The sequence below is a fragment of the Camelina sativa genome, chromosome 7, assembly GCF_000633955.1.
Source record: "Camelina sativa cultivar DH55 chromosome 7, Cs, whole genome shotgun sequence".
Lineage (NCBI taxonomy): Eukaryota > Viridiplantae > Streptophyta > Magnoliopsida > Brassicales > Brassicaceae > Camelina > Camelina sativa.
The window spans coordinates 1,613,732-1,629,044 of NC_025691.1; the positions used below are offsets into that span (position 1 = coordinate 1,613,732).

At 38.4% G+C, this 15,313-nt stretch overlaps 4 protein-coding genes and 2 pseudogenes across 4 annotated transcripts; 1 reads left to right on the plus strand and 5 right to left on the minus strand.

The window, feature by feature from the left end:
• On the plus strand, positions 364-1,200 carry LOC104704172 (putative F-box/kelch-repeat protein At1g60570). Its single transcript, XM_010420303.1, has one exon. It carries the CDS (start codon positions 364-366, stop codon positions 1,198-1,200), a length of 837 nt encoding a protein of 278 aa, XP_010418605.1.
• LOC104704173 lies at positions 933-3,780 on the minus strand (annotated as a pseudogene).
• LOC104699825 (probable pectinesterase/pectinesterase inhibitor 36) lies at positions 4,624-7,108 on the minus strand. The gene is made up of 5 exons (XM_010415222.2): positions 6,562-7,108; positions 5,905-6,360; positions 5,628-5,819; positions 5,404-5,535; positions 4,624-5,130 (listed from the first exon to the last, which is right to left on the minus strand). Exons 1-5 carry the CDS (start codon positions 7,013-7,015, stop codon positions 4,763-4,765), a joined length of 1,602 nt encoding a protein of 533 aa, XP_010413524.1. The 5' UTR covers positions 7,016-7,108; the 3' UTR covers positions 4,624-4,762.
• Positions 8,076-9,826, minus strand: LOC104699827 (cysteine-rich repeat secretory protein 15-like). The gene is made up of 3 exons (XM_010415223.1): positions 9,091-9,826; positions 8,370-8,477; positions 8,076-8,287 (listed from the first exon to the last, which is right to left on the minus strand). The coding sequence occupies exons 1-3, from the start codon at positions 9,821-9,823 to the stop codon at positions 8,283-8,285; spliced, it is 846 nt and encodes a 281-aa protein (XP_010413525.1). The 5' UTR covers positions 9,824-9,826; the 3' UTR covers positions 8,076-8,282.
• On the minus strand, positions 10,455-12,525 carry LOC104704174 (annotated as a pseudogene).
• LOC104699829 lies at positions 13,902-14,955 on the minus strand. Its single transcript, XM_010415224.2, has 2 exons — positions 14,436-14,955; positions 13,902-14,262 (listed from the first exon to the last, which is right to left on the minus strand). Exons 1-2 carry the CDS (start codon positions 14,816-14,818, stop codon positions 13,974-13,976), a joined length of 672 nt encoding a protein of 223 aa, XP_010413526.1. The 5' UTR covers positions 14,819-14,955; the 3' UTR covers positions 13,902-13,973.

A 15,313-nucleotide genomic window follows, 5' to 3' on the forward strand; every position in this document is an offset into this window, starting at 1 on the left:
AAAACAAAAAAAAAAAAAAAAAAAAAAAAAAAAAAAAAACTTCACTCGAATCGTCCAAGAATGTCATCATCGTCGTTGACGAGGATTCTCACACTCCCTTTGGATATCTCTTACGAGATTCTCGTACGATTAACACGAAGACAACATCAGAATATGGCCATCGTGTGCAAAGACTTACGTGAGATAGTCAAATCTTTTGACTTCAAGAAATACTGGCTCCTCCGAAACACTTCTTAGCTGCTGCTCCGTGTAGACGGTAAGAATCTTGATCGAGGATACTACTTGATTCGTGAGCATGGTGATCGTAAGTCTATTACGTTAGAGCCCGTGTCGTTCGTTGACACACCGGATCCATCAAGGACGATGAGGCATATCATCTTCTGCAACGGACCATTCCTTTTTGTTGTTTGCGGCAACGATAAATCGCTGAGGGTCTTCGTTTATAACTCTAAGACAAGGCTTTTAGAGCACTCTTCAATTATTGTTCCGCTGGAATTGATGTGCGCCGGCGTTGTGGAAGATGATGTTTTCTTGTTCGGCAAGAAACCCTCTGTTTCCTTTAACGATGAACCAGTTTACAAAAGCTTCAACTTTCGCACGAGAAACTGGGCTGACTCACCTCTTCATAGGCTGGGGATGGATTCCACGTTTGGTTCCATAGGGGCCCCGGCCAGGTCATCAGAAACCATCGGTTCTAATATATACCTGATGCGTCGAGCCAAAATGAGTGTTTACAACATCCAAACTGGGCTTACGAGTACGCCGTGCTGGGTCCCTCACCCTCTCCGTCATCCTACAACTTGTGTATTTCACGGTATCCTCATCTCTTACGACGTACAACATGGTGTTCTTAACTGGTACGATTCTGACATGAAGTCGTGGAGACTAGTGCTTAACTTTAGACTGGAACGAAGACGGGTGAGAAGCGCAAGTGCAGGTCTTGGGCTGTTGAACGGAGATCTTGCCCTTGTGTGGACTCAGATCTGTTACAATCGAAGTTCCTCCCAAAGCCAGGAGGAGGTGTGGTGCACAAAGGTTTGCTTACGCCGCAAACCAGATGGTAACTTAGAAGGTTCTGCTTACTCTGCTCAGCATTTAGAAACTATACCATATGGGTATAAGATTAACATGTATCTGTCGGTCTCTCCTTATCGTCCTTTTCGACCAGCAATGCCTGCTCTGTATTTTGATGATGTTTAGGTCACAGTTCCTTTATGCTTCCATGCTCTGATATATTGTAGTTTGAACCAGGACTTGTTGGCCATCTTAGCCACAGCTCCATGTTTCAAGTGTCCGGTTGTTTTCGAATAAGCAGAGTAACGTTGCATAAACTTCATATGTTGAAACAATTTTCAATTTCTAGGCTGAAACAATTTTCATCTTCATATGCTGCAACAGTCGGGTCTAACCCGTTTTCTCTCAGCTGCTCCATCATTTTCTGAACACTCTCGAAGTCCTTCTGTTTGCCGAAAAACGAAGTGAGAGTGTTGTAAGTGATGGAATCAAGTTTATCCCTTCTTTCTCCATATTGGTTAGCATCTCATAGACTTTCCCTGCATTATTCTTATCACAAAACAACCCAATAAGGATGTTGTTGTCAGGAGAAAACCCTCCCTAACTTGGCGTTTCAAATCCTCCACCACTCTAATAGCGTCATGATGCTGCCTAACTTGGCACAATCCAGAGATCAGAGCATAATAGATCTTTGCATCAGGAGAACAACCAACCAGCTCCCAACATTTTATCAAACCAACAATGAATAGTCGTCTCTATGTTACTGACGCTGCAACAAGCCAGCATGGATCAATGCAATATAAGTAATCACATTCCCTTTCACGCTTTCCTTTTCCATATTCCATAAAGAAAAGAACCGCCATGTTCAATCCATGGCGCCTGCACATTCCACCAATGATTCTATTAAGATTAACCACATCCGGTTTGATCCCGTCGTCAGAAACAACTTCTTTAGACGTCTCAAGATTTTCAGCCATGCCATACCTATCGATCAAGCAATTGTAAGTAACTTTATTGGGTGCACAACTCTCTTCCACCTTCATTCTTGCCTACAACTCCTCTGCTGCTTTCCACCTCCCCATCTTGCATCTGCAGAGCCTGTCAATGAGAACCCCTAAAGGCACAACATCAGGCCGAATTCACACCTCATCCATCTTCAGGACTAAAGCATTCATTCTACAATTGTTCATATTCCTTCCTAAGAATGACAAGACCGCACTGAAAAGAGGAGCTTCAAGTGGGGCATTGTTCTTCATCAGGTCGCTCAAAATATCCCAAGCTGCATTGGTGCTACCACCATTTTTGCGTAGACTTAGTAATAAACCGAGTCAACCAAATAGAGTTTGGGAGACACCATGAGAGCTAAATCTAGAAATCAACCCATTAATCATTTCTTCTGTCAAAAGCCTTCCCTTCCGAACCTCGTGCAACACAATACCCGCGGTGATTCTATTAGGAGGAAAAACTGGTTCTTTGTAAAGCATTTCGTCGAGCACCTTGAAGGCATCATCGACAAGTCCATTTCTTAGCAAGACCTCGATTACAACATTGCGAACTCGCGTTCTTCTCTTTGGAAATCTCGTAGAGCTGGAGAAGTTTATCCGGCGAGTCAAGTTCACTTCCAGCGATATTCCCGCCTACGTCAAGGTTTGAAAATGGCGGCCACCCAGAAAAGTGAGCCGACGAACTCTGTTCGGTGGATTGGAGTGTCACTCAAGGAACAAGAAGTTTCGGAAATTTCAATAATGGGCTTTAACACTTCTTTGGCCCAGACAACCTCGTCAAATATTTGAACAAATATTTACTTTTCTCATAAAACCAATATGTTTAAAACAAATATTAAAACAAATATTTACTATGCATTTGAGACTTAATCTTCTTCGCTTGCATCTGCTAAAGTTCTTGTTGTAGGGCGCGATTTTCAACGTTTTCGGATTGATTTGGTGCAGCGCGTTGACCCATGAGCATCTGGTTAGTTTGGAAATGAACTCTCGGTTGCTCGCCATTGGGTCTGACAACAGTCGACGAGAGTCGGGGCCTACCGTTGGTATGGTGCTCTGCACGCGGAGTAGTAGCGGCATTGTGCTCATCTCGCGGAGTGTTGTGCTCAGCTCGCGCAGGGTTGTACTCAGCTCGTGGAGTATTGTGCTCAGCTCGCGGAGTGCTATGTTGAGCTCGCAGAGTGCGTGGTGCCAGCGCGTCTTCGTCTCGCACGCGTCGAGATTCAGATTGTGGTCGCGTACGGCGCGTTGCTTGGTCATTTTGGCCTTGAGATGCCATCAGCGCCGCTTGGCCACTCATACAATCCAGGGTCCTTTGTACGGCTTCATCGAGCGCGGCCTGACTGATAGTTACGCCTCTTCGCGTGTGGCTGGGAGTAGTGCCTGCGGCTGTGCGGTTGGACCCAATGGACAAGTCATCATCGACAAGTCCCTTTCTTAGGAAGACCTCGATTACAACATTACAAACTCGCGTGTTTTTCATATTCTAATCGAGTCGTTCGTATACAAGAACCGGCTGATATACCATACCCATACGCCCAAACCATCAGATCAGGAGCTTAGCGGCGACAACAGTGAGCAGGATGTTCTTCTCTTTGGTAATCTCGTAGAGCTGGAGAAGTTTATCCGGCGAGTCAGGTTCACTACCAGCGATATTCCCGCCTACGTCAAGGTTTGAAAATGGCGGCCACCCGGAAAAGTGAGCCGACGAACTCTGTTCGGTGGATTGGAGTGTCACTCTCAAGGAACAAGAAGTTTGGGCCATTTCAATAATGGGCTTTAACACTTATTTGGCCCAAACAACCTCGTCAAATATTTGTTCTCACAAAACCAATATTTTTAAAATCGAACTGGAATGTGAACCGTCACTAGGTCAACCGGTTGAACCACGAGTCAATTAATTTATCAATTTCTTTATATTTTATGAAGATAATATATAATATTATATAAATATATGAACAAAACATACAAAATTAAGTATTAAACACCTAAAATTAAATTTTTAAATGATTAAATAAAATAATTAAGTGATTATTTTATAAATAACAACATATATTTTTAATTTAGTTTAAGTTTAAAGTGTGATAAAATTAAAATATTTTAATTTGAGATCAACCCGCTGGTTTAACCATCGGTTCATGATTTTTAGCAGATTTTTCCGGTTCTTTTTGGGTTTATGTTTGTCCGATTTTCATAAGTGACCCAGACCAGAAAATCAACCGGATCGCGGTTGGACCGGTCTGATCCGGGCTTAAAAACATTGCATAAAGCTGAAGCATAAGTTTTTTATATATCACTCGTTATTTTGTTACACAACAAGGACAAATCTTTAATTCTCTCCAAATACTATCCTCTTTCTTTTATTGATCAAGCTACCACTCTGAACTCTGAGATTGTTTTGCTCCTATGGTTTACACCAATTTACCCGCAAAAAGCTTCCGTAACTTCCTTAAGAATCCATCAAGGTCGCTTGAGGAGATCTTGTAAGGGCTGTGAGAAGGACTTGGAAACAAGTGTTCAGATATTTCTTCCTTATAATCCAAGAGCGCTTTGTTGTTGATCATTTCTTCTAACTGTTTAGTTGGAAATTTAGTTGCTCATAGCCTCATATACAAATATATATAATATCTTAATATGAAAACAAGTCAAGTCACGGCCAGTTAACATGTAGAAGAACAATATTTTGAAAACATAAATATATAGTTGGCTTTGATTATTATGTTGATGGTTGTTCATTCAAGAGTGACTCAAACCCCGGCTGCAAACGGTACACCGGTGATAGGGATCCAAGAATCTCCTTGAATAAATCTGCTGACGCTGAACGGAGAAGCCTCTTCCTCGCCGCGAAGGACGTGAAATCCCGGCCAGTTCACCCTTCTGGTTGTACCCGCTCCAGCTCCTGTGTTCATAAACTCGCCGTAGTACAACGTTGACAGAGCATAACTGCCGCTCCCTTCTCTCCACCCTCTCGGGTCGATCAACCCGGCAAGATCCGTTTTGAGAAACACTGTCCGAGAGTACTTCTTCCAAGGCCGGCCCAAATAGTTCTTAAACCGGCCTTTAACCGCCTCGAATTCTGGTGCGGCCCTGACCCGCGAGTGTTGGATCGAAATACCTTATTCCAAGTAACACAATTTCATCAGAAAACCGGTTACCATTAACCATGTGTGTATATATAGTTGGTTTTAAAATGATTTTCATTTCGATGATTTTTAGTACTTTCAGTTCAATTTTGAATATCAGTATAATTTGATTCGGGACTCGATTATGGTTCTATTTTCTAAGTTGATGACCCCTAAAATTAATAGTCAACAGTTGGTCAAACCAAAGATTATTCTAAAAAAGGTTGTATTTTAAAAAACTTTCTATTTTAATTAATGAATATTACCTGTAGTTGCATGTGGGTCGTCTCTTCCTTGAGCTGTGATCATATTGCCTTGATGATCCATAGGCCGTCTCACAAATATATCACAGTTCTGAAAAACGGCAGCCGCATCTCCAAATATGAAATCAATGGTACCTATCCAAAATTTTCCCAACAAATTCTCTTAAACCATTGTACGACTTTAATTAGTTTCTACATGAATGTATTATATATATACAAGATGGTACCATAAATATGACAATCGCGGTAGAATTGACGAAGCGAATGTGTGAAAAGAGTATCTTGATATCCTTTGAAACTACACCGATAGAATAAAGACAAATCTGAGTTCACTCTCAACGCCACAGCTTGATGTTTGTGCGGTCCTGCTGTGTTCTCGAACGTCATGTCCCGTGCCCAAAATCCATCCCCGGAAACCCCTAAATAACGAGTAAGCCTTTAAATATCCAACATGCATACATGCATGATTAATGAAGATAAGTATAACGTTTGTATATTTTATACCAAATGTTGCTGATCCATAAGTAGTGGAACCATCCGGGAAGTTTCGGTTATTAGTGACGATTGTACGGTCCATACCGTCACCAACTAGCATGATGTTTTTCATGTGTCTATCTATTTCGATCTTTTCGTTGTAAACACCAGCTTTTATGTAGATTATCACTCTGTTCGACCGACTTTTCCCCATACTCGAAACGGCGGCTAATGCTTGGTTTATTGTCCGATGAGTCGCAGAACCGTCCTGAGCCACCACGAAATCCGCCCTTGACCTTGTTGGATTCCATGATACTAACATTCCGCCGCTTTGGTTTGGTCTCGATGGTCCATGGTTTGGTCTCGTTAGTCCATGATTTGGTCTTGTTGGTCCATGTTTTGGTCTTTCTGGTTCATGATTTGGTCTCGTTGGTCCATGTTTTGGTCCTCCAAGTCTATGGTTCTGCCTAGCTGGTCCATGCAGCCCTACAAAATGTCATTGTAGATCCATAATAAATAAACCATAATATCTCCAAAAAACAAAAAACGCAGCCTACAATCGTGTTTTAGTGATAAAATATAATGCGTCTAGAAGAAATCAATCATTGCCCAATTTGACAAACAAACGATGCATTGATCATTTTATTTAATTATGTATACATGAGAATGTATGTTATATGTTCTTACTCTTTTTCATATGACCTCTAGACTTTTTGTAGAAAGCTAAAGCTTCACGGAGTACGAACGTGACGTTGCTATGGACCAGAGGCTTATCGTGACCTTGACGTTCCTGAACCAAACCGTCTAAACAAGTGTTATGGTTCGCAAGCACTCCGCTTAGCCACGTTCTAATATCTTCAACGGTAAAATTCTCATGAGCCACGACCAGTTTCGATAGCCTAGCTTCACCCTCATCGTAGAGCTTTTCGCATTCACTTAACGCCAAATAATAATGACCACTAGTAGCAACCTCACTCTCCACCACAGCCATTGACCTAAAAAGAGTCCTGGCTTCGACCACTGCAGCTCGAGCCATCTCAAGTACATCAAACTCGGCTGTGTTTGAGGCGGTTACGAGGACTGCAATGGCTAGAAAGAACATGATGGTAATTAATTTGGTGACTTTTACAAACGTGTACATTTTTAGTAGATATATATTATAAGACTTTTGTTGTGTTTTAGTTATGTTCTTGAAATACGTTTAAGTAAATGATTATTGTTGTTGTTGTTGTTGTTGTTGTTGTGTATTTTAAATAGAAAACGAGGAATATAACTTGTCGTAGAACGTAGATGAAGACGGTGGCGAGGAATCTAACACATGGAGAGAGAGATAAGGCACGTGTGAGACTATGTGTAAGCTTTTGTTTCTATGATTATAGATGGCCCATGCATATGAGACTAATTTCATTAATTACGTTATACATTTTCAGGTTATAAATTAATGCGACGGAATCAAAGTGACTGAAGTGTGAGTATACGTACGTGTGTATGTGTGGAGAGAAGAAGAGTAGTTTTCTTCTTCTTCTTCTTCTTATTTTTTCTTTTTAAAGAGCTGAAAGATTAGTGGATTAAATTAAATAACGAAACTTTCTGAATGAAATCATAATCTCATTATTACAATATGATAGCTTTTCCCATCATTACAACTCTTTGGAGTAAAAGAAAAAAAACCCATGAATGATCATCAGTCAGTAGTATATATATAATTTAGTATCAAATTCTTAATTTTGTAGGAATAATAGTTAAGTTGTAAAGTTAGTAAAACTTATTATCTTTTCTTCATGGGGTATAATATTTTGGTAAAGAACTTTCTTGAATTAATGAAAAAAGGTTACCCCAAAATTAGAAATTAAATTAAATGGAAGATGGGAGAAAACCCGACGAGACTGTAAAGTCATTGAGATTTCAGATTTGAGACTTTAATATGCTGGAGCCCAGCCCTTAATTTTAATGGCCCAATGGAATATATGGTGCGATCCATGAGAACCGGGTAGACCCGGATCGTAATAACACTAACCAAAAGATTGAATGAACCTCTTTAATCCTTTAAAGCCTAAAGATATATACTCAAATCGAATCACGCTGTTGTCCGAAATAATATTTATATCCGAATGTTATCATATTTTACCATCCAAGTATTGAGTATCGAATAATTGCGCCTGCTAAGGAAAGTGGGTATAAGCCTAGAAGAAACTACTAACTAATGGAATAAAGTTAGTGATCATCTTTTTAAGGTAGACAATACGGGTCACACTATTCAACTATTTAATTCTTCCACAAATCTAAACCATATATTATAATAAGTCATTAATAGTTTCCTTTTGATTAAACCAAAAAAAAAAAAAATCAGTAAAATAAAAGGAAAAATAACAACCATGCATGTATCCCAAATCGTGTCTTCTTTTATATCAATCTGCAAATTAACATAATAAAATATGAGATTATGAGAATTAAGTATAGATTAGGAAAGTAAGTAACTAAGTATATAGACTTACGCATAGAGTTTCTGCAGAGGGAGAGGAGAATAACAAGAATTGCGAATCCAGCAATAACTCCTACAATGATCGCTATTGTTTTCCCGGCGTCATCTCCATGAGTTGGATCTTTATAATTACGAAAGTATCTCTTAGTATGTGATGACAAAATACTTAAGATGAGATAAGACCCATAGTATCAAGCTAAGAATTAGTGTTTTTCTTAAAGATGCAGTGACTTTTGGACTTTGTGGTATTGATCAAAGCTATAAAGAATATATTAAATAAAGTTGAAAAATGGGGACATGGGTGGCTATGCCTATAAAGAAAAGAATAATATATTGTATTTGTAATACAAACATTCTTTTCTGACCAATGATATTATAATCATGATACTCGAATTTTCCAACGAATCATTCAAAAGCTTAATTTTATTTAATTCAGTAGTTAATGGTGTCTTTGCAGTGGAAGAAAAAACTTAAAAGAAAGGATCATTTTATGATTTCTTTAGCTTTCTCGTGCTACCAACAAGCGACTAGACTCGTAATTTTCTGAGTTATAAGCGGCGGGAATTAAAATTATGGTAAAGTCTCACACATATAATTCATTACAGTTTTAAATTATATTATGGGCACTAAGTAATAAAGCAGCATATGTCATGAAAATAATGAACGAACTTAAACGTTACGTGATTTAAGCGATATTTAGTAAATGGAAGGAAGGTTTAAATTTATGGACGGACCTGAAGAGAAGTCATAGTAACCAGAACCCCAATAACGAGCATAGCACTGAGCTAAGTAAACCTCAGCTGCAATCGCCGAGCCACAAAGATTCTTTAATTTTCCGACAGACTCAGCAAGACAAGCCGTACAGTCACTAGGACTCAAGTCACCAACACACTGAGCATAACCCTCGACTAAACCGGACCGGCTAACTTTGTAACCGAGTCGAGTCGACTCAAGATCCGACAACACATCGTCTCTCCGTTTAAAGAAGTCGTTGTCATTCTCAACGCTCTTGGAACTACACTTCTTGTACCTAAGGCTCGTGTCTGGCTTCCCAAGGAAATCGTTGGTTTCGTAACGTAAGAAGCATCCTTCGAGCTGGAGAGAAGCACCGAAAGAGTAAGGACAAATGAGAGTAATTTGATCGACTGAGGTTTGGATGCATTTTAAGCAGTCCGATGATCGGAGATCGTCACGGCATTGATAGAGACCGAAGACGGCGGAAGAAGAGGAGGAGGACTCGTTGCCGACGGCAAAGCTGTTGAAGGAGGCGTCGAAGGAGGAAGTGACGACAGAGGAGAGAAAAGTGTCGCAGTTCGATTCAAAAGGTGTGTTTGGTGTGTATTTTTCCGGTGAACATCCACCGTAGATAAAGATATGAGATTCTGATGAAGATCTTGAGGAGGATGATGAGTAGAAGAAGAGGAAGAAGAAGAAAAAGAGAAGAGAGAAGATAAAGAGTCTTCTCATATTTTTGTTCTTTTGGGGTTCTTTGTGTTTGTTTTCAAATGAGCTTTTGTTTTTTGATTTTTATCTTATTCGTAGTGTTTAATTTTAAAAATAATAATCAAGAATGATTAAGTTCATCACTATGGGGACCGAGTTGTGATTTTTTCTTTTTTTCAAATCGTTTATAACTTATTTACGCATTCTAACGTATTTGAACTCCAGCATAATACGATGGTAACATTATAATACAAACCAATAGAATATTATATTCTAGTTATAAAATATGAAGGATAAAAGCAAAACTACATAATAGATTTGGTTTAGAACATTCACTAATAACGAATCAATACCAAAGTGTCGACAAATTGGATAATAACATTTGGTATATTATTTTGTTAGAGTGGTAAAATGATTTACACATAATTAAAGCAGATTTGGTTTTGGAGGGTATAATAATTTCTTGAGACATTCTTTTGTGTAGGCAAAGAGGGACCCAATTTAGTCATGTCCTTTTGATTAGTATATGTTCGCTAGATCGGTTCCATCACACATATTCTCCTCAAGCTAGTGGAGAATTTACAAGTGATAAGCAAACAACTTTCTTTAAATCCTGACCATGCACGACCAAAGGGATTAGGTTGATCATCATAGATTCAATTTATCTACAATACACTTACAAATATTACTTAACTGGAATCTCTGAAACCGTGAGCAGTTGAAGCCAATGGGATTGGAGATTGTTTGTAACTGATCAACCAAACATATTCTTGTTATGCAGACGTGGAGAGAGGAAGTATCTTATAACTCCGTTTTTTACTTCCCTTCTCAAAAATTCTAACAGAAAAATTGTCTTTCTTGCCGACATGACTCATTCTCAAATCTCAAGTTGACAGCAGTCCACGTCTCTTATACAAAGAACCACGCACCAGGAACCGGACATCACAACTATAAAGCTCGTTGAAGAGCTCAAACTCCCTTGGGATTTGGAGGTAGTGTATAGGATTATCCTCTTGAGCATAAATCTCCATCTCCTTCAAACACCTAAAAGATTCCAAGAAATGCTTTATCATCTCTAACTCTCTCTTTTTTCCTTCAAAACTCTTAATCTGCAGCTTCTTCACCGGACAAGATATGAGCGAACGCCCTTTGTTCTCCCCGGGAACGCAGTCACAAGCATCCCCACATTTATCCGTCACATAGTGTACGAGACCCTGAAAGCAGAAAGGAAACAATAAGGGAAGGGGCTTCAACCCTGAAAGCAGAATGATCTCTTACTTTCTTAATATTTTAACAAATGAGCTAGCTGTGTTTATACCTCAAGGACTAGTGTTTCTAAAAGTGGACAATTCATTAAGAGAACCGGCATTGCTTGCCAGCCTTGGTCCTTGTAACTGCTAATACGTAACACTTTGAGGTTGTTGAACACTGGTATGGATTCACAGCATAGAGAAAGCGCCTGAAACAAGGCAAGCCAAACTCAACATTACACAAGAACACAAGTGCAACATACTTGTTTCAAAATCTCAAGGATTGATTTGATTTCCCTATTTGAAACCTAATATATTTGAAACATCAAGATGACCTTTGACTGTGCATTAAAAAAAAAAAGTGAAAGGTCTTAGCATATGAAATTTATATCATTAATTAAGGCTAACATAAATTTGAATCTAATAATATAATGCTTCAGAATCTCGTAGATGATGTTTTGGTTTTGATTGAGACCAGTGGAAACAAAATATATATTAAAGAAAAAAAACAAATATACACTAACCTCGAGAGTATAGCAAGATAAGTAGAGTTTCTGAACATGTCTTAAGCCACTCAAGAGCTTCCACACATTTCGAAAACGGAGAAGAACATCATCCTGATCGTCCCTTGGCGCTCTTGCTTGCCTATACTGGTCTTCAGTTAAGCTAAGGTTGAGTAGAGCCTCAACTACATTAATCAAGTTAACTTTTGGATAATCCTCTGCAACATATATAATCACAATAGTCAAAGTAAACCAGACGTGGAGTATCAAAAGAAATGCTCTTCAGACTCGACAACTCCTCTCCAAAACCGTATGAATTGATCGTTAGCTTCCTTAGGGTTTCACTTGACACGTATTCATCACACACGATCCATACAGTAGCATCAATGGATAATTCTTCAAGCACAGGGAAAGAACGAAGAAAAATCTCCATCTTGCCACAACTAATAAAAGCCAGTTTTAAAACGAGCGTTTTAAGCAGTGGTAAGGAAGTTTCTTCACGGCCAGTGCACCGCTCAAGATACAAGTAATCATCACTTCTTACTTTCAGCTCAACTAGTGTCCCACTGTGGAAGATATTTGGAGGCAAAAAACATTTCATATCTATATTGATGGCAAGATCAAGGCCCGAAACACCACGCTGCAGCACATTACTTATCCAACTATTCACACGACATGGATCAACACGACATGGATCATCAACATGTCTAGGTTGACACTTGAGGGAAAATCTCTTAATGGGAGAATCACCCTGCAATGCAATTACTCTATCCACAAAATCTATGAAGCTCGACAGACTTTTTTTGCAATTAGAATATCGAAACACAGTGTCATCGATGTCAAGATTAGGAACAAGTGCAAACAGATTGTACCACCTCTTTGAGAGAAGAGATGTTGAAGCAGCCTCATTGGTCGTAAGGAAGGACAAGATATGACAAACAAGATCGTCAGGTAGATTGCTGAGAAAATCCATCTTCTATATAACAATCAATCCTATTCTCGTTGTAGACTAGGACGAAACTAATCAAAACCGTGTTCTGCAACCGTATCAATCTCAAGACCGATAATAACTAGAATATGAATAGAATCGCATTCTGATGAGGGGCGGAAGCTATAACAAGAGAGGNTTTCAGCTCAACTAGTGTCCCACTGTGGAAGATATTTGGAGGCAAAAAACATTTCATATCTATATTGATGGCAAGATCAAGGCCCGAAACACCACGCTGCAGCACATTACTTATCCAACTATTCACACGACATGGATCAACACGACATGGATCATCAACATGTCTAGGTTGACACTTGAGGGAAAATCTCTTAATGGGAGAATCACCCTGCAATGCAATTACTCTATCCACAAAATCTATGAAGCTCGACAGACTTTTTTTGCAATTAGAATATCGAAACACAGTGTCATCGATGTCAAGATTAGGAACAAGTGCAAACAGATTGTACCACCTCTTTGAGAGAAGAGATGTTGAAGCAGCCTCATTGGTCGTAAGGAAGGACAAGATATGACAAACAAGATCGTCAGGTAGATTGCTGAGAAAATCCATCTTCTATATAACAATCAATCCTATTCTCGTTGTAGACTAGGACGAAACTAATCAAAACCGTGTTCTGCAACCGTATCAATCTCAAGACCGATAATAACTAGAATATGAATAGAATCGCATTCTGATGAGGGGCGGAAGCTATAACAAGAGAGGCGGAGCTGCGTTATGATTGGAGAAAACGCAAACTGAACAAAGGTGGAGCGTTGCTCTGTTTTAGTGTGAGAAAAAACAGAGTAACAAGAGAGAGATGTCAATGGTGATGATAAAGCGTGGAGAAGAAAAGGGATAGAGTTGGGATCGCTTCCAGGAAGGGTTGTGCAGGGCTCTAAGACAAGCTCTTTGGGTAGTTAAGACTACCTCTTTTTTTGGTTTTTTATTTTATCAATCTCAAAAGCAAGTCGTCCTACAATGGAGTCCACAATCTCTATTTATAGAGATGTAGATTAACACAAACGAAACCTTAACGCAAAGAGAAAGACCACTGTAGCTTGTTGGGCAAGTAACTCAACACCGAAGCCCAACAAGAGTGCAAAATATGCTGCATCACATTCATAGGAAGCAGATCAAGTTGAAATCAGGTATCTTACGAGATCAACGTACGAGAGAGAGAGCACTTTTAGAGTCAGAAGACTCTGACCAAGAGAGAGAGAGAGTCTCTCTTAATTAGTCTCTTTACTAAAAGACTCTAATTAATACATCAAAAACCCCATAGCAATCGTTTAACATCTAAATCGAAATCCAGAAGAACAACTCAAATTTATAAAAAAAATTATCATCAATTAAAAGAGAGAAATATACACAAAATCGATATCAGACACAATTAAGTCCAGTACTCTCCATATTATTAAAATATTTAAACAAGAAGCTAGTGACCAACAAGGAGGCAAGTAGGACTCCCAACCACAGTTGATGTAATATTCCGAGTACTCAAGTCAGATTGCATCTTTACCTCATCACAAGCAAATTCCATCGTCCCTGACCCTGTCATGTTTTCTCCGCTATCCGGAAGAAACAACCGCAACCCCAAACGCACTTCCACTCTCTCCTTAATGTCATTCATAATGCTTTTGCCAATTGCACCATTAATATCCTCTTCAGAGACAACCCCTGAAACCTTGAGCAGTTGAGGGCAATGGCCTTGGAGATTGTTGTAACTGATCAAGCAAACATATTCTTGATTGTTCGTTAGAATATATATATATATATATATATATATATATATATATCAATAAAGAAACAATTAAGTTAAATAAATAAATATTTTAGAAGCATTCAAATATATATATATATATATATATATTTTAGAAGAAAAAAAAAACATTGGAACCTTCTTATGGGTGAAGTAGCAATGGTAATATTCTTGTAAAGTAAAGAAGCTTGAAAGTATCCTGGTAGACATATAAAGGAACCATGAAGTTTTTCGGGAACTCTAATTGATAAATCCCAATTTGCACTAAGACGAGTATTTGTATCGAGCACCGTAAAATTCATAAAAGCTATTGTAATATAAGGCACTTGAGTTGATTTATTTGCCGATGGGAAAGAGGAATATGCACATATCGCGCCACAATATAATCCCAAAATTATCAATAAGCAAACACACAACACAATAGTTTCATGAATTGGTTCCTTTTCTCTAATCGTAGAGTTAGATTCTGGAACTTCTTTTTTGACTTCTTTCTCAACAAAAGCTTCTTTTTCGTGTTCCATTTTGTGTCTTACGTTGACCAAAGAATTCGAGGGAGGAAGAAAGAAAAAACGATTTTAGAGTGTACAAAAGAAGATGAGAGATTGTAAGAAATGTATCATATAAACATGTTTATATATGCACTTCTTTAGTTTTTATTTTCTTCCATAAGATCTATGTATCTCCTTTAAATATTTTACTTTTTTTTTTTTTGCTTATTTAGAGTTATTTCTGATTCCTAATGAATTGTGCTATTAATTTTTTTAGTATATGATATTTAATGAAAATCTAGCAAAATTAAATATGATCTTTGATGGAAAAAAAACAAAAAACTGAATTTCCATTTATTAAAGAAAATCACTTTTATAAAATATAAATTAGATCAAAAATTTATCTTTATTAATTAACTCTATATCCTATAATTTAATGTTATGATATGTCACTGAACATGTGTAGCTCTAGACACCGCTTTGTAAAAAGCTTTATATTGAGCATACTTTGGGACCATTTTTATAAAA